Source organism: Vidua chalybeata, chromosome 1 (assembly GCF_026979565.1).
Source record: "Vidua chalybeata isolate OUT-0048 chromosome 1, bVidCha1 merged haplotype, whole genome shotgun sequence".
NCBI classification, from domain to species: Eukaryota; Metazoa; Chordata; class Aves; order Passeriformes; family Viduidae; genus Vidua; species Vidua chalybeata.
Window position 1 is genome coordinate 61,642,808 of NC_071530.1, and position 18,340 is coordinate 61,661,147.

At 47.9% G+C, this 18,340-nt stretch overlaps 2 protein-coding genes across 3 annotated transcripts; one reads left to right on the forward strand and one right to left on the reverse strand.

Annotated features, from left to right (window-relative positions):
• Window positions 1-7,662: 7,662 nt before the first annotated feature.
• Window positions 7,663-11,765, reverse strand: SOX4 (SRY-box transcription factor 4). Its single transcript, XM_053965778.1, has one exon. It carries the CDS (start codon window positions 11,639-11,641, stop codon window positions 10,340-10,342), a length of 1,302 nt encoding a protein of 433 aa, XP_053821753.1. The 5' UTR covers window positions 11,642-11,765; the 3' UTR covers window positions 7,663-10,339.
• A 1,282-nt stretch (window positions 11,766-13,047) lies between these two features.
• LOC128794004 (translation initiation factor IF-2-like) lies at window positions 13,048-16,351 on the forward strand. 2 transcript variants are annotated; one of them, XR_008432963.1, is made up of 2 exons: window positions 13,048-13,863; window positions 15,263-16,351. XR_008432963.1 is itself a non-coding variant. In XM_053953562.1 (2 exons), exons 1-2 carry the CDS (start codon window positions 13,173-13,175, stop codon window positions 15,445-15,447), a joined length of 636 nt encoding a protein of 211 aa, XP_053809537.1. In that variant the 5' UTR covers window positions 13,048-13,172; the 3' UTR covers window positions 15,448-16,351. The 2 variants fall into 2 exon arrangements, 1 of the variants encoding a protein (XP_053809537.1); XM_053953562.1 differs by having other exon boundaries at window positions 13,048-13,623.
• The last annotated feature ends 1,989 nt before the right edge of the window (window positions 16,352-18,340 follow it).

The following is an 18,340-nucleotide window of genomic DNA, read 5'->3' on the forward strand; positions in this document are numbered from 1 at the left end:
ATAACTTATCAGAGCTACAGGTCTGAAGGGCACAACAGATATAGACCTTGTTTTTTAATGGGAACACATTCTAACAAAACTACTTTTTAGCCACCCAGTATATTCTAGCTAACATCCCCCTTCCCCTCCAGATTTTATGTATTTTTAATGAAAGTCTAATTACCAACCAAATACAGTTTGAATGAATGCATGAGAAAAAAATAAATATCATTTAGAAAGTCAGAAAATATAAATTAATATTTTTTCTAGTATGATAAAAGTGTATTAATTAAGAATCTGCGTAAATATATGTTAAACTACTTAAATATATGCAGACGTAATATGTAGTTAAGCCTAATGGTTAGCAAAAGGAAAAGCTGAATTGCAACAGCCAATGAGAATCAGTCCTTATTTAGAAAAATACTTAGGAAGCACAAATGCAAAACAAGATGAAAATCAATTATTTAAATCAAGGTTTCCAACTTGACAATTTAAATCATGATTAAAATTGGCAATTTAAATGGCTTTGATCTAAATCTATCCCCTTGATGTGAAACCAGCCCATTTTGTTTGTCATCATTGTTGTTCTCAGAGCCCCTGATCAAAAAAATATTTTAAAATGTGCACATGTGGATATTTCCTTATGAGTACACTTTGCTCTACAAGTTCATAATTCATTTCTGACAAGAAGAGTATTAACTACACTTAATCATACCAATGGCACAACTTTATTTATCAAGAAGTAATATTAAATGGGAATTTTATATTTTAAGTAATAGTTTTTTCCCATTTCTGCAAAATATTCCTATATTTCGTAACATTACAGGAAAACTTTATACTTAACTGAGTTTCAGATCACCAACAGAGCTGCCAGTAGCAAGCAGAGCCACAAAAGCTTTAGATTTGCCATTTACCATCCAACATCCAACAAAGGAGGCTACAAGGAAACACATCTGTAAGGCCATAGGACACCAGATCTTCTCTTGAGTGCCAGAGTCACTCAGAGTAGCACAAGTATAACTCTCAAATGCTTCTAAAACCCGTTTCACCAGCTGGGAGTGGTTATAGGCTCTTTGGACTTGCCTTTTTAACTTGCTTTCCTGAAGAAGTGTCATACACTTCTCTTCATCCATCCGTCCATCCATCCATCCATCCATCCATCCATCCATCCATCCATCCATCCACTCAGCTGTAATTTTTATAGAGGGAAGCTGAGATCAAGAGACAACTACATTTCTACAGGTTTTGCACAAGGACATACCTAGGAGAAAGGACAGAGGCCCAGACTTCAGCTTAAATGAACTCATCAGGGCTGGGTGAGAGTTCCAGGTAGGGCTGGCCAGAGGAATGAAGCTAATGTGCTCCAGGCCATGCCCAATAGATTGTAGCAGGAGCTCTCCTAAGATTTGGACCTGTAGAAACCACGTTCTACTGGCTAACACAATGATTTGCAGATATCCTCACCTCACAAGAAATTAAAAACTATCCTTTGTCTCTAGCATTGCCTGTGGATACCCAGCTCATATGCTCTGCAAGAATTAAACCAAGATACAATTTTCTATCTCCACTAGGCTCTTAAAGCCTTCCTCCTACCTCTTTCTCAATTGCTCCCTTAAAATACCAGTTTCTTTCTAGTCAGCAGAAATATTTCTCCTTTAATACCCAGGCTATGCTTTAGCAGCACTGTTTTTTTCTAATCTTTTCTTGAAGTTCACCTCACCTTGGGTCCCTGCTATTGTTCTCCTCTTCTTCCCATGCATCCAGACTTTTTGATGACCATTTTAATGGCCTATGGGCTAGACCATGATAATCTGATTTGTGCTTTTGGCCATGAGCCCTTTTCCACAAGTAAGTTTATGTCAGGGTCCTTTTCAGCACCACCGCATGCTTATCAACTATTTCATTGTTCCTGTGCAGCAGTGAAGAGCTGGACGCATTCACCTCATGATCCCAAATTCTTAACTGTCTGCTTGTTATGTTTTGTATTTTCTCTTATCATGGCAAATACTTCGGAAGAGGTCCCTGTTCACAGGTGCCAATTTATATGTGTTGTCTTCTAAATCCCTCATTAATACGTGTCTTCATCTGTGACATCTACAAAAAATGAAAGCCCAGCTAACTCAGGCTGCTTCTGTAGTGACATCAGTGCTGCCAAACCAAATGGCAATATTAGTTTGTTTTCTCCTCATATCCATGGCTGCTTTTCTGTCCTACATTTAAATCATAAACAATCTAAAGTGGATCTTCTCTTTTTGTCCTGTAATAGTGCATCCAGGCCATGAGCTGCTGATCTAGGATTAAGGGCACCAACATAACAACAATAATAATGCAATAGAAGAGGAGGAGACACTATGATTTCATTTCTATCTAAACCTGGAACAATTTGTTAATGGAATTAGGAAGCTTCCTTTATGTAATTATCACTGAGTGCGTCAGTCAAAGTCTAACTCATGGTGTGTATCTTTCACCGTGATAATACAGTGGTTTAGAACTACATGAAGTACACCATTTAGATAAGCTGGGCTGGAATTTATGACTCTCCTTTTGCAAACAGCCCCAGAGCACTAATATGCATTTTCAATTCAAGATAGGAAAGCAAAGGACTCAATTGGTAAGGTTTCATGCTAAAAGTGAGGAGAGCTCAAAGAACATTTACACGCTTTCTTTCCCTCAAAGCTGATACAAGGGAACAAAATCAAATATTTAAAAAATACTCAGTATTCCTTCTCCTTATTTTTTAATAAGAATGTACAGATTCCTGTACTGCTCCTTTACCCTGCTTCCTAGAAACCTTCTAAATTTATTAATTAAAAAAAAAACAACAATAAACAAACCACAAATAAACATTTAAACCAATCCAAAGGAAAGCAGCTTACTAAGATTTTCTGAATGACATTGAGTCTTCGACAAAGTTTGCAGGAAGACCAGGAATTAATCTGAACATGCCTGTTTCCAACTGCCTGTTTTATCCACTGCACTTCTCGTTTCCCTACAGCTGGAACTATGCAAGTTCTTTCTTTTGAAAATAGTTGTGTTGTTTTCTTATTTACAGAAAATATACCCCCTCCTTGAAAATTTGGCCTTAAACAATTAGAGCACATAAGTACTTACATGTAAACAGGAACTACCCCACATAATGATAAATTATTTTTCCTTTCTTGGTGCCCTGAGTAAATCTGAATCAATGGCATCATGTTTACATCAAATGCCACGTTTATGAATGACAGCAGTCTCTAGCAAAAGGTCTGATGAGCCTGAAGATACCTGAATTTGTTGTATATATCTGAATGGAAATAAACCAGTCCAGTTTCTGGTAGTTAAAATCTGGAGAAATGCCCAGACTCACCTTCAAACTGCCATTTCATTTGCCTGTAACCAGGTCCCCCCCTGTCCTGTCTAACTCACTGCCATCAGCACAGCAGTCCCTTTATGCCTGGCCAATGGGCCCTCATTAGCAACCATCTCACTGTGGCAGGAATTATGGCTTCAGCAGCTCCTGGAGCCTGGAAAGATTTGGGTATTTGCCTCACTACTTTGAGAGGGACAGACCGAGAGCTACATGCAGTCACAAACTTCAGGCAGGCTGCTACAGCAAAGGGTCACTCTGTCCTGTTTCCTCTGACACATCAAGAATGTGACAATTTGAGAGATGTGGTCAGACTTGAACCTGAGTGTAAAGGTTTCAGTGAATTGTGCTGAGATCACACAGTCAGATCTTGTCTAGTTTCATAGCAATTTCACTTCTTCAAGCGCCTGAGCAAGCACCTTTTAAATTATTCAGCTAGATACCAGCTTTTTTTATTTAGCTTTCAGAAACAGAATCATGGTTTGTACCCAGATTGGTGCTATTTTTGAGTCAGTGTGCAGAGATACCCTCATTTGAGACCCTTGGTCTAAACTCAGGATGATAAAGTAGGATGGGTGCATCTTGGATACATCTTAAATAAGATTCTTTTCACTCTACTAGAAATGCAATGTGCCTTTTGCAAAGGAAGGAGAAAAATTCTTAAACATGAGAAAAATGGGGTCTGGGAAGGAGGTAAGACATAATGTTCTGGTGCACTATTCAACACTATTGGTTCAAATAAATGGACTTAGAAGAAAAGATGTAACATAAGCCATTTGGAGGCTCATTATGTTCTTTTGTCAAGTAGGAGTGTTCAGCTTTGTTTGCAACAAACATGGAGGAGCTAACACAGGGAGAAAGGATACTAGGAGTTAGTGTACTGGTTGGGAAAAAAAGGCATAGAACTCAGACTAGTATAATCTGGTCAAAGACGCTGTATTAGCCATGTTTTAAGTTATGCCTATCAAGGGGATTTAATTCTGTTGGTGTTCTATAGGTTGGTTATTATAGATTCAGTGAATGCTATTCCTTGCCTTGCAATGTTTATGTACAGTGCACACAAAAGAGCAGTTACTGACCAGAAAATTACTAAGTCATCTTTTGTGCCATGGTACACCCATCTTAGAGAAAACTAGATGTATTTTCCTCATGTTGGTGACAAAAAATCCTACCTGATGTTTAAAGCTTCTTTGAGGGCCCTGGAGAGGTTGAAATGGCAGGAAGTGAACAATTTTTGAACTCTAGCATATTAAGATGATCACAACATGTGTAGACCCAGGAGGTCTCATTGTAATACCTTGTTAATGTCTTCAAAGCTTTACAAAGACCTTTATGGAGTTACTCTACATGAAAAAAATTAACCCTCATAGATACATTCAATAACTAGATACAACATGCAGAATAAAAGAGCCCTTGGGAGGAGGGTTGAGCTCAAATCTGCTCCTTTTTCCACTTTTTTGTGGAGGCAGATATGGCAGAGAAGGCGCTGGCCAGCGTGAAGCCTCTGCACTCCCATGTGTCATGTATGATGTGTGTATGTCACAACAGCTAGCAGAGAGACTGGGGAGGCCTCTGGCTCCATCCTGTCCTCTCCACTCAGACAGGCCATTTCTGCTGGCAGTATAACACAGGAGCACAAAGCTTGCAAATGTGTTCAGCACTGCTGCCTCTCAGGGAACCCTACATTGCTGTTGGAAAAGAAAGAAAATACAATACTTTCTATGTGTGCAATCACATCACACACTGCTTCACAAGGATGGGAAGGAAATGAAATTATACACAGGGGAAGCAGATCTGATTACTGAAAATTATATATACACTCTTGAGGTGAACAGTTTTCATCTAATTTGCAGGTAAATTAATGATTAACAAAGAAGCATGATCTATTAAAAATAAATTTTAGCAACAGAGATATGCAGCCTATTATGCTGATTTTTTTTCATTTAAATCTTCAATTTTTTTCTATATCTCTCTGTGTGCTATGAGATAAACTGATGGAGAAACAGCAGATTTAGGAAAATCAGTGTCCTGGCAAGGATGAAGAGACAAAATTGTCACAGTACAAGAATAAGCCAAATTATCTACACTGAAGTTAAAATGGAAATAGTAAGTTCATTTTTTTCACTCAGCACACAAATGAATTCCCTCAGCATTACCACAAGAAGTTGCAGAGGCCACAGGCAGGAAGGGAATGCTATGGAGGACAAAATAATTAGTGGCGTGGGATTCACTGGTGACAATGACCATGTGTGGCTGTAGAAATCTCTAAAATGCTGACTTACTGGGGTGAAGGCACAGCAGGTAAGGAGCCATTTTTCTTTGCCCTGTGTGCTGCAGCATGGTTACACCTGCCAGGAGCAAGGCAGGGGCCTCTCAGAGCAGCTTTGGCAGAGGTTCTGGCAATGGTGGCAGAGCAGTGGGAGGGAATGACAACTACAGCAATCTCGAGTCAGAGATTCCACAATGCTGTGGAAATACACATCTTCATAGCCATCCACCACTGGGGCCCATATCCAAGAGATGATCCAGTGTTAGGCGATCCTACAGTCAGACACCAGTTGTGATTCCTAAAATCTGCTTTTCTTTTACACTGATCTTCATTATAAAATACTTTCAGTAAATATGCTTTCTTTCACCTTTGCTAAAGGGCTACTACTTTACTTTCCAAACCAATTGCAATTACAGTGGAAATATGGCCTATTAGCAAAAAAAAAAAAAAAAAAAAAAAAAAAAAAAAAAAAAAAAAAAAGGAGGGGGAGTATCTTTGTTGATATATCCTTGTGAGGCTTTGTTCTGGGTACTTCCTATAGTGAGAGACTTGTCTTACTGCAAGCAGCAAGGAACAGAGAAATATTTGCCATTTATGTATATATGCACCTATGTAACTGTTGTGTAGCCTGACTTCCTGAAGCTATCTGGAAACAGCAACTTGTGTCACCAAAGAGTCCCCAGAGAAACAATCTGTTTGCCAGCACTGGACTTTATTATAATGGAGAACACAAACCACATAGGCAGGAAACCATAAAACCCCTCAAGTTAACTGTAGCCAACGGCCAAGGGGCCTGGAGCCGGAGCCAGGCAAAGGGAGGGACACAGTCCCAGGCCTGTTTCTTGCCAGTGGCTGTAGCTGAATGTTGTCGCCTGTCCCATCACCACCCCTGACCGTTTTCTCCGCTGATTTTAACCAGTGCCCAGACACAAGAGGAAGTTAGTCACTAACCACACCGCCTGGACACAGCAAGGTGCCCCGGCCGGGTGGGGCTGGGCGTACCCCTCTGGTGGCTGCCTATCCGCCCCTACCGCACCGCCCGGGCCGGGCGGGGATGCTCCGGGGAACACGCGAGGCCACCGGCACAGACATTGGATTTGCAAATGACCCTGGACAGGAAAGGCGTTGTATGCAAAGCGGGGGTAACCGGGAAAGGTCCCATGCAATGAGTGGCGTGGAGCTGCTGATGGGGTTTTTTGCAAGGCAAATACAACCCAGGAATTCACGGGGATAAGGCAGAGCAAACATTAACCTCCTGCGCCGGTAGCTTTGCGAAACAGTCCGCTACCACGGCTCTTTTCTCTTGCTGCTCCTTTTTCATGGAAAAAGAGTTCGTGGCTCAAAGCCAGCTGTAAATTAACAGCTAAGTGAAACCATTATGTCAGTGGGATGCTTTAATCGGTTTACAAAACACTGCTCGAGGTCCTATGCATATTCGTAGGCAGGAAGGGAATTCAGGCGGGTACCCGGGACGTCGAAACCCAGCGGGGCCACCGGCCTCGGCCTCGTCTGGCGGCCAGCGGGGCGGAGGGGACAAGGACCTCCCCGTGAGCCCCCAGCCTCAAGCATCCCTACAGCTGACGGCCGGATTTTTGTTTACGCTTTGCCTTAGAAAGTCTTCATTAAAGTGCCCCGGAGAAACTATTTTGGATGGGGGGGTGGGCGGCGGAGCCCCACTGCCGCTCGCTCGCTCGCACCGGCCGTTCTCACCCGAACCGCCAGGGCACAAAACAAAACATAAGGCGAGGGGGAATCTCTTTAAAGAGAAAATAATCTCAACCCGCGGTCCGCCAGGGCGAGCTGCCTCGGGAGGCGAGGGGAGATTGGGACCCCCTTGCCCTGAAGCCGTCGAGCCCGGGCCCCGCAGCTCTCACCGGCACAGGTGCTCCCCGCCCCGCCACTCCCCGGCCCCGGTCCCTTTCCCGGGTGGGCGGTACGGCAACACGGCCGCCCCTTCCTCCCTCCCCGGCCCCTCCCGGCGGGGTCGGCCGCCGCCGTCCGGAGAGACAAAACACACCTGCCCCGAGGGGGCTGGGGGCGTAGCAATGATGACAAGGGCAGCCCAGTGTTAGGGTTCAGTTCCAGCTGATTTTATTTCCTTCCCGAAGAAAAAAAAAAAAAAAAAAAAAGAAAATAAAAACAAACAAAACAAAAAAGAAGTTATTTACAGAAGGTATATCAACAATCTGACAGGCAGTGAACTTGACATGGTTAGCTGGCATGATTTTTTTTCTTTTTTTTTCTCCTTTCCCCACGTTGTGTTGTGGGTGACCGTAGACAAAAAAAAAAAAAAAAAAAAAAATCTACACAGCATATTGCACAGGATGGATGACCAAAAAAAGAACAAAAAAAAAAAAACAAAAACCAAAAAACCAAAAAAGTTAAACCCTTAACGGAACCACCTCATTAGGCAGACGTCCTAGTGCCTGTCATGTTATATTAACATACATAAACACACAATCTTCTTTTTTGCTTATTATAATACAGACTTAAATGTACAAAGATGTTTTCACTTTCTTCATCTTAAACACAACAGCTATAAACCTGAATACATATGCTATCATCATGCCATAAGAGACTAAAACAATTATATTTAGCGACAAATAGAAAGGATTAAATAGTCAAATACAAGAATGAAAAACGCAGTACATAGTGTCGCGAACTCAAACCGGCATTTCGATAGATCCAGTGGTTTAAACGGCACGTTTTTGCTTAGAAAAAAAGTGCAAAAGATGTGGTTTACAAGTTAAAGGTACAGGATCCCTTCTGTGTAAATGCACCAGTTGCTTCACTTCATCCGGGGACAGGTGGCTCCCCAAAACGGTAGCATACAGTGTAAATCCCTTCCCCCGGGCCCTCACCCGCCCCCTCCGCGGAGAGGCGGGAGGCTACAGAGAGGGCAGCGGCGGGGGCGGTGAGGGATGCTGTCACTTTAAGATGCCTGCAGATTGGAGTGTAAACATGGACAAAATAGGGGCTGATTCGTGGGTGTGTGAGAGTGTGAGTGAGCGTGAGCGCGCACACGCGTGTGAGATACTAACCAGCGGCCCTGTTGTTAAAATCAGGAAATCCAAACAGCGATTTACACCGATTTACACCCCCTTTATATATTTTTTACAAAAATACACTGAGAAAATAATCAAACGTTTTCATCTCTCTTCTCTTTTTGTTTTTAAAAGTGTCAAAAGTCTACATTTAAATATAAAAAAATTAAAAGTTAAAACTCTAGCCCTTCAGTGAAGGAGACATAAAAATGGTGTGGGTAACAACGAGAACTACCAAAAAAGGACAAAGAAATACAAAGTCAAAAATGTTTGGCCAGTATAAATACGTCCACTTATAAAATGGCATCCGATTACATTTACAAGGAAAAAAAAACAATACGAGGATGAAGCATCGGTGAGAAAAAACAGTCTTTTCATTTACAGCTATAAGGAACAAACACATACATACTCTGAGAAAAAAATTTGGTCCTGAAATTTCATTTTTTTTAAAGTCCAGCACAGATTTGAGTTGCGTTTGAATCCTTTAAAGAGTTAAGAATGAAAAAAAGCTGGTGATATTTTTGTAGGAATCAAACATAGCGCCATCTATCTGCTTTTATATTATCCTAACACTAGTTTTGTTTTTTTTAAACTGTTCAACAGTCTTACAGAAATCTTGAAAAGATAGACAGTATAACATGCTATATTAAACCCCACCAGTGAAATAATCCAACACCATCACGATTCTGAGTAAGAAGAAAAAAACTACTTTTTTTTTTGTGTTTTCGGGTTTGTTTTTTTTTTTCCTTTTTTTTTTTTTGCAAAAGCCATCGCCCTCAGTTTCCCCTGTACCACATCATGACAGAAACTCTTTCCATTCGGTCTCTGTTTCAAAAGAAGTTTTCAGTGTTCTTGAAGTTTCAGCCTTATTTTTCTCTCTACATATTACATGAGGTGACTGAGAAAAGCGCTGCCGCCACCTTATCTATACGTGCAAATCCATTTCAGTTTATTATTATTTACCCCCACCGTAATTCCAAGACAGCTCTCAAGTGTAAGTCTGGCTCTTCTCCGCTTAACTAGGATCTCAGTCCAGCTCCATCCACTTCCTCCTCCTAGCATTGTTTCCTCTTCTCACCGCAGAAGAAACCGGGACAGGATTTCTCCCCACAAATGTGAACCTTGCAAAGGATTTGGGTGGATTTTCTGTTCTTTTTTTTTTTTTCTCTTTCCCAAGCAGTTCTGATCGCTCTTTCATAGGAAAGGACGAATGCTCAAGTCATCCAGTGTGCGCTCAGCACAACGCATCGTTCCCCCCTCCTCTTTATTCGTATAAAATGGGCAATAACAAAGAACCCAGAGGTGTGTGTGGTTTCCCCTCCCTTCCCCTTTCTCTGTCTCTCTTTTCAGGAAATAAAAAAAGGGAAAAGGACAGCGTCTCGCTCCCGCTCAAAAAGCACCGTCAGGCTCCTCTCTCGGAGGGGGTGTGTGCGGGTCCGTCTGCAGCCGGAGGAATGGGACTGCTGGCCTTTCCGCAAAGAGAGGGCGATCCCGCTCCTTTCCCAAGCTCAAGAAGCAGTCTTTCAACAGCCCCTTCCCAGAAACAAACAAAACACTTCCTCCCCCCCCCCCAAAAAAAAAAACCCCAAAACACAAACACCAAACAAAACAGAGAAAGACAAAAAGCGCCCGGCGGGGTGGGCGAGTCCTGCCGACAGCCACGCGCGCCGGTGCCTCCTCCTGCAGGGCCCGGCTCTCGCTTCAGTAAGTGAAGACCAGGTTGGAAATGCTGGACTCCAGCCAGTCCCCCGAGATCATCTCACTTACCTCCGGCGTGCAATAGTCCGGGAACTCAAAGTGCGAGCCCGAGCCAGGCTCGAAGTTAAAATCCAGGTCCCGGTCGAGCACCGAGGAGCTGAAGCTGCCCAGGGACATACTTTCAAAGCCGGGGCTGGGATTCAGGTCCAAGAGGTCGTCCTCAAACTCGTCGTCCGACGAAGAGGAGCCGGAGGAGGAAGAGGAGGAGGAGTGGGAGGACGCGGAGGAGGAATGCGCCGTCGAGGGGGCCGGGGAGGAGGCGCGCAGGCTGGTGTAGCTGCGGTGATCCGACGGCGAGCCGGAGCCGGAGGGCGAGGGGCAGGCGACGGCGCCGCAGTCCCCGTCGGGCCGGCCCGCGCCGCCGCCCCCCTCCTCGTAGAGGCTCAAGGGGTCGCCGGCCTCCGCCGAGCTGCTCAGCGTGGGGCTGCCGGGCACGGCGCCGCCGGGGGAGGCGGAGGCAGCCGCCGCCTGCCCGCTCCCGAAGATGTAGACCCGCTTGAGCTTCTTCTCGGCGAGCGGCTTGCCGGATCCCGAGGGCGCGCCTGCCGCCCCCCGGGGCTTGTAGAGCGCCTGGTGCTCGGGCGGCAGCAGCGCGGCCGACGGCTCCCCGGGGAACGGGGCGGCCTTGCCCCCCGCCGCCTTGCCGTGGGGCTTGCCGCCCGCGCCCGCGCCGCCACCGCCCGCGGGGGAGGGCTTGGAGCCGCCACCACCGCCCTTCTTCGGGGCGGGCTTGGCGGGGGCCGCGGGGCCGCCGGAGCCGCCGCCCGCGCTGCCCCCGGCGGCGCCGCCCCCGCCGCCCTTGTCCGCCTTGTCGCCGGGCTTGGCGGAGCTGTTGCCCGACTTCACCTTCTTCCTGGGCCGGTACTTGTAGTCAGGGTAGTCCGCCATGTGCTTGAGGCGCAGCCGCTCCGCCTCCCGGATGAAGGGAATCTTGTCGCTGTCCTTGAGCAGCTTCCAGCGCTTGCCCAGGCGCTTGGAGATCTCGGCGTTGTGCATGTCGGGGGACTGTTCCATGATCTTTCGCCGCTCGATCTGTGACCATACCATGAAGGCATTCATGGGCCGCTTTATGTGCCCGCTGGGTGTCTTGCACCAGCTCGGGTCATCCGCCTTACCCCCCGTGGAGGCGGTGGAACCCGGCGTGGGGGAGGAGGCGATGCCCAGCTCGATGCCGGCCCCGGAGTCGGAGGTCTCGGCGGCCAGCAGCGCCTCCGTGTTCTCCGCCGTGTTGGTCTGCTGCACCATCGCGGCGGCGGCGGCGGGGGGCTCGCCGGGGCTCAGCGCCGCTCCGGAGCTCAGCGCCGCTCCGGCGCGGGGCAGGGCGCACAACTTCTCACAGCGGCACCGGGACGGCGCAGCCCCCCGCGGCCGCGCCCCCGCTCCCCGCACCACTTGTACTTCCACACCGGCGCCTCGTCCCCGGCGGCGCGGTCCTCTCCCCCTCGAGGCAGCGGCGGCCAGCAGCAGGAGCGGCGGGACCGCCCGCGGTCAGACAAGAGTTTCTGCAAAAGCAGCGCCGCGAGCCGCCCGTCCAAGTTTGCTAAATTTTTTTTCTTGGGGTGTTTTGGGCTTTTTTGGTTTTTTTTTTTTTGGTTTTTTTTTTTTTTTTTTTTTTTTGGAGGGGGGGTGTCGGTCTGCTTCCTTCCTCACCACATCGGGTTTCCCCCCTCCCCGAAGCAGCTGGTCCAGTTCACAAGCGCGTTCTGCCTGCCCGCGGCGTTTCAGGAGAGCGGCACTCCTGCCGCTGAAAGTCTCTCAGCGCTGGGCACGGCCAGCGTGCACCGCCGCGGGGGAGGGGGGAGGCGGCGCGCCCCCGAAGCCCCGAAAATCCCGGCTCCAGGACCCGTGGTGGCGGCGGGGTCGGCGGCCAGGAGTTTGTGCAGGTTGGATTTGGCAGTTGCGAGGTACCGAACGACAAGGAAACCCTTCGGGATAAGGGAAAAAAAAAAAAAAAAGAAAAAAAGAAAGAAAAAAAAATAAGAAGGCAGAAATAATAATTGAAAAAATCGCCGTAAAAAAAGAAAAATGAAAAAGCGCTCGTGCATGAACGAGTGTGTACGTCCCCGGCAGGAAGAGCGGCAAGCCGGGCGCCCAGCTCCGTTCTCCTCCTCCTCCTCTGCTGACGGCGGTGTTGCTGCTGCTGTTCCGCGCGCGCGGAGCCCCGCGGAGCCGCCGCCGTCCCCCGCGCTCGCCCGCCGGGCGCTGCCCCGCGCCCCCCGCACGCCGCGCTCCGCCGGCCGCAGCTGAGAGCGGACCCCGCGCCCGCCCCGCGCCGCTTTATCCTTTCGCAGCCCGCCCCGCGGCCAATCGCGCGCTGTATCCAACGCCCTCCGCGTGCCAAGCCCCGCCTGCCTCCCCGGGATTGGCGGCCGGCGCGGAGCGGTAATAATGGCCGCGTGCAATGGGAAGCGCCCGCGCTGACCTCATTCCCGGCGGCGGGGCGAACTTTTTAAAAGGGGCAGGAGGGCAGCTCCGCGCGCCGCCCCGCGCACGTGCCCGCGACCCCCATGTCCCCCGCCCCCCGGCCGCGCTCCTCCCTCCCCTCCTCCCTGCCGGGGGAAAAAAATCAGGAAATCAGCAAAAATCATTATAATATAAATAATAAAAAAAAAAAAGAAGAGAGAAAGAAAGGGAGAGAGGGGAATCAAGGCGTCCCATCCCCGCGCGCCGTGGCTGCGGGGCGGTGAGCGGGGATACCTGCACGCACAAAGGACCGGGAGGGTGTTCCTGCCGCCCCGGAGCCGCCGCACGCCCAGCGGGCAGCGATGCCCGGGGAATGCCGGAGGGCGCCCCGTGCCCGTCCCCACGCCCACACGCGGAGTGTCACGGAGGGGTCGCCAGGCCTGCAGAAGCGCCCGCGAGGCGCTGCCGTCACGCCCCCTCCGCCACGGAGCTGGAGCGGAGCGGCGCAGGGGGTGGGACGGGACCGGCGGCGGGCACCTCCCGCGGAGCGCCGGGCCCCGCACCGGGCACGGCGCTGAGTAACCGCTGCCACCCGTCCCAAATTCCCCGGCGCGGATTGAGGCGGAGGTGTTGCCCTTATCGGGTTTTTACCCTCCGACCTCTCTCCTGCGTTTCGCTACCTGCCGCTCACGCATGCCGCGGTCCCACCGAGACGCCTGATCCCGGGGAGAGGCTGCGAACGGGGGTCCCGGCCCGTCCCCTCCTGGTCCCCAGAGAGCGGGAGGGGCCGCGGAAGGAAGAACCGGTGCGCAGCCGGCAGGCAGGTACCGGCCCTGGGGGGAAGGTGCTGCCGTGCTTCTGCCAGTCCGCCCCGCTGAGCAGGGCCCCCCCTCTCCGGGGCTCTTCCGAGGGTTTAAGGTGCTCTTCGGATATTGCTGTTTGATCTCATGCGCCCCTCCCTCTGCCCTGCCATGATCAGTAATGAAGAGAAGCAGGGCAGCGAGGTCAGGCGCTGTGCAGCACCCCTGCAGGCCTCGTGGCATCAACCCCCGTCCAATATTCAGGTAAAGGGGGCAGTAAGACCATAAAAACAATGGCAGTGTTACTTCCCAAAGATTCCTCGCATCACTCATCAGGCCAGAGACCAGAGAAGCTATTAGGCAAAACAGCTGTGAAAATTTTTGTTCTATGCAACACCAGTTAAAAACACCTTTTAAATCAGAAGCAAAATAATGGTTGGATACAGCTAAAACATCTAAGATAGAAGTCTAAAAATAAATTACACAAGTTTGCAATAAAATTTATGCTAGGATCCTTCAGCAGAGTTTCTAGCTAGATTGAGGACAGGCTTTGAATATTAAGATCTCACACTGGACTCAAAGAACATGGCTGTGAAGTGCTGAGAAAAATCCTGAATTCTCAGTACCTCCCTGGGTAGGCCACCTACATTACTGAGACTGTTTACAAAGATACAAATTAAATGATAGCTTTGCTTGCAAAAATAATACATTGGTTCCTCATACAGCCTCTGGTCAAGACTGGATAAAATACTGCTTTCCTCTAGGTTGACATCCAGTGACATTAGTGGAGTTTCTCACCTTTACACGTTGTTAGTAGTAAATCACGCTGTGTTTTTCCCCTGCAGCCCCAAAGCTACAATCAAACCTGTTCTACCCTATACCACCAACATCTACAGAAATGGAGTCTCACAGTGGGTTTTATGTCAGGAAAAAGCACTGGCTTTTGCTTACACTCTTGGTATTCATGTGCAGCAGCGTGAAAAACTGGGACTGGGAGCAGTCAGTAGCTTCTGGCTGCTCCACCTGTCAGGACAGTATCCAGCAGGATTTCAACCCCCAACTGTTGTATTTTACATATAAATATCAATTTGTTTAAACTACAAAGCAAGTAAAATATTCCCATGTTTCCAGACACAAAGCAAAACAAACAAACCTCAAACTGATAGACAAACATAGAAAGAAAAGGCTTAAGAAGCTTTTCACTTGTTTGTGTTAAGTTCTGCAAGGTCTTGACCACCATGAATAAAATTCATCTCCAGGTGAGGAGTTAAGTGTCTTCCTGATCAAAGCAGCCACTTCAATTTAATATTGGTTCAAAAATTGTGTATATGGGATGGACAGAAGAGTATTATTTCCTAAACAAAAACTCCACAAAAGTGAAATTTAGGGCTACTTAATAAATCAAGTGTAAGAACACGATGTGAAACTCTATAAAAAGCATTTTATTACAATTTCTTAGCTGTTTCCTCAAAGTTAATTGCTTCCACCCCTAATGGAGGCAGTGGTGGACTGAAAGTACTTTCCAGCTCCCCAGATTTTTAAGCCTAGGCATAAAGCGCGAGCATTCAGCTTCCGTCTAAAAATGAAGTTTTAAGAGTATTGGCAAGACTTGTCCGCGTTTTACAACTTAAAAAGCCTTGAAACTCCATTCTGTTTCCTGCAGGCTCCATGAGGCCAGGCATGCGTCACGGGACGCGAGGTGGCAGCGCTGAGCCTCTTCTGCCAGACGTAGGACAACGCGGAGCCAGCGAGCTCGCGGTTATTTTTTTTTATTATTTTTTTTATTTTTTTTATTTTTTCCCCCCTGTGGTTTTACGGAGCAACATAACGCTGCAAGTTTCTGACTGAAATTCGGTGGGTTTGCATCAAAGAGCGGCAATGCCCACGCAGTCAGCTGTACGCCGCCGGAACATCATGCGAGTGATGCCAAATCCCGATGCGGGGGTTAAGGGCAGTGGCACTGAGAGCACCCTTCTCACACACCGGGTCCTGCAGCTCGCCTTGCGCATGGAGCAAGAGAGATTGTTCAGGAACAATACGCATGACAAATCTACTGCAGGACTGGGCGCCGCAAGCATTGATTCCAGCATTCCTATCCCTGGAAGCGTTCAAGACGGGGTTGGATGGGGCCCGGAGCAACACGATCTAGTGGGTGGTACCCTGCCCATGGCCGGAGGGTTGGAACTAGGTGATCTTTAAGGTCCCCTTCGATCCAAACCGTTCTATGAATCTATGATTTGTGATTGATTGCAGGTGCTCTGTGTGAATAAGCACGCAGTCCCCACCGGTTAAAACGTCTTAAGGACACGCAGATTTAGCACCGCTCTTCCCCCCCCGCCCTCCCCCCCTTCTGTTTTAAACTGAGGATTACCAGCGCACAGGCTCCTTTAACTGCAGCCCTTGCCGTTGGTCTTTTCCACACCCCCAGCTTCGTAGGCTGTGGGAAATGCTTTGCAGCCTGCTCCGTCTGAGCTCTCGGGAGCAGACCTCCCTTCCCGTGAGCGTGTTCCTGCGTGCCCTCGTCGGCGCGGAGCGCTTCCCTGCCCTGGCGCAGCGTAGCCAGGAGCCCCCGCAGCTGCTGCGGCCGCCTCTTACTCCTTGCAGCCTCCCCATTCCTGCAGCTCCCGGCCCGGCGAGCTCGAGTTCATTAACGCGCACGTCAATTCCACGCTGTGGCCCCAGCAGGAGCCTCCGCCGCGCTGCGCAGCCCCCGGGGATGCGTGGAGCCGCGCGGTGGGCGCTTGGCGGGCGGGTGTGCCCGCAGGGCGCGGCTCTGCGCGCTCCCCGCCGCCCCCGAGGTCCCCGCGGCGGGGCAGGGCACGGCCAGGTGGCGGCGACCCCGCGGGACTGAACCCGCGTGGGCCGTGTTCACCTGCACGGGAGGGGCAGGGCTCTAACCCGGACGCGTCCTGAGCAGTGACATCCGAGGGTCGTCCAACGATCCTAGGGGACGCTGCGGAGAATGAATGAATGAAAGGCGATTCACGAACATCTTGCTTCCCTTGCCCCCTTGCCAGGCACCCACAGGGTGGGGAAAGGTGGCATCTTATTTATCTTGAAGAAAGCCCTCTATTATTTTGGAGTGTTTTCCTCTCTGTGAGCAAAATTCACCTCTATAACGCATATTTTTCCTGACATTCTGTGCCACATTTGAAATAGGTGTATTGGGGTTACTTTAGCCTTCTTGAACTGCAAATGACAAGGCCAGAGCAGAGGTATGCTGCTGAAGAACACATTCCTTGCGACTTTTCTACTGCCTGTTTTGATCCAAAGAAAATGAAGCAGACGAAATACTTGCCATTAAGGGGGAAAAAATAAAAAAAAAAAACCATGGCTTTTGAAATAACATGATGATAACAGATATTCATCAAAGATCAAAGAAGAGTATGCTTAAGGATCAGAGGTGTAAACTGAGACATGAAACTAGGCCCTCTTTCTTCGTCCTGTTTGCAAGAAGAAAACTCCATTGTACAATTGCATCACTCCAATTCACAGTGTACTTTTATTTAAGGTGATTCATAAATGCTTTGAACTCTCTCTGATAGCTTTGTGGAGAAGAACTTTTATTACTGGGAAGTGTTTTATGGAGGATATTATTTACTTAGGAGTGAAAATCTGTTGCCTAAAGTTGTATGGTATTGTTTCCTTGCAGACTATATATTCACTTGCATTTTACTTCAATACAAGCTTGCACAGAGACACTCAGTGCTCCTGTTATGAAATGCCAACACATTTCTAGCTCATTTAATAAAATAAATAGGTTGGAATCCATTTTCATATACATATTTATATTAATTCAGATATTTATCACTTATATGTAAATGTTTGGTTTGGGATGGCAGGAACACCTCTCCAGTGATTTTAGTAAGAAAATGTGATAATGCTTTCTATCCTCTATCCACTTTGGTGACTTTTTAAGTTTAAACTTGTTCCCTAAGAGTAACACCAGTTCAAAAAGCTCTGCTAAAAATAATAATAATAATAATAAAGAAACTTGGAAAACACATTGTTTGTATTTACTTAAAAATAAAATTTCACCTCTTATTCAATCCTGTAAGATTTAGTAGACTTTTTTTTTGTTTTTGTTTTTGTTTTGTTTTTTTTGTTTTTTTTTTTTTGTTTTTAACAGTTTCATATAAGAAGAGCTTTTAGTTCATTTTTAAAAACGTTTTGGCAAGTTCTTTTTGCAAAGTGAAAAGCCACAAGGTTGAAGAGGAATTACCGGTCTGCTGCATATGTAGCAGCAGATTGCATATGCATGAGCTGCAGCTGCGTGAAGGCCACCCTGGGAAGGGGAGCCCAAGAGAAGAGCCAGCAGAGGGGAGCTGGTGGTGCCTGCAGCCAGCTCTCTGACAGGGCCGATCCTTCCTCCCTGCAGGAGGGTCAAGGAGGCAGGGCCCCACTTCTTTGGACCACTGCACTTTTTGAACATGTTCCTCTCCTCTGCCCCTCAGGTTCCCTCCCAGCCATCTGTTTTCTCCTTCCTGCTTTCCCTCACCTTCCCCTGCCTTCTACAATCTTATCACCACCGCCCATGTAACGTTCAGCTCATTTTTTCCTTCCATCTCTATGAAAGAGCCAACAGCTGCAAGCAGGCAGTTCAGCAGAAGCCCACATAGTACCAAGAATTAAGTAATACTTGTGTCCACTTCCACAATATAATGATGTCACCCAGATTTTAGCATCACTGAAGAGGGAGCTACAAAAGCACTGTGCATTGAATTAAATGTGGGTTATTTTA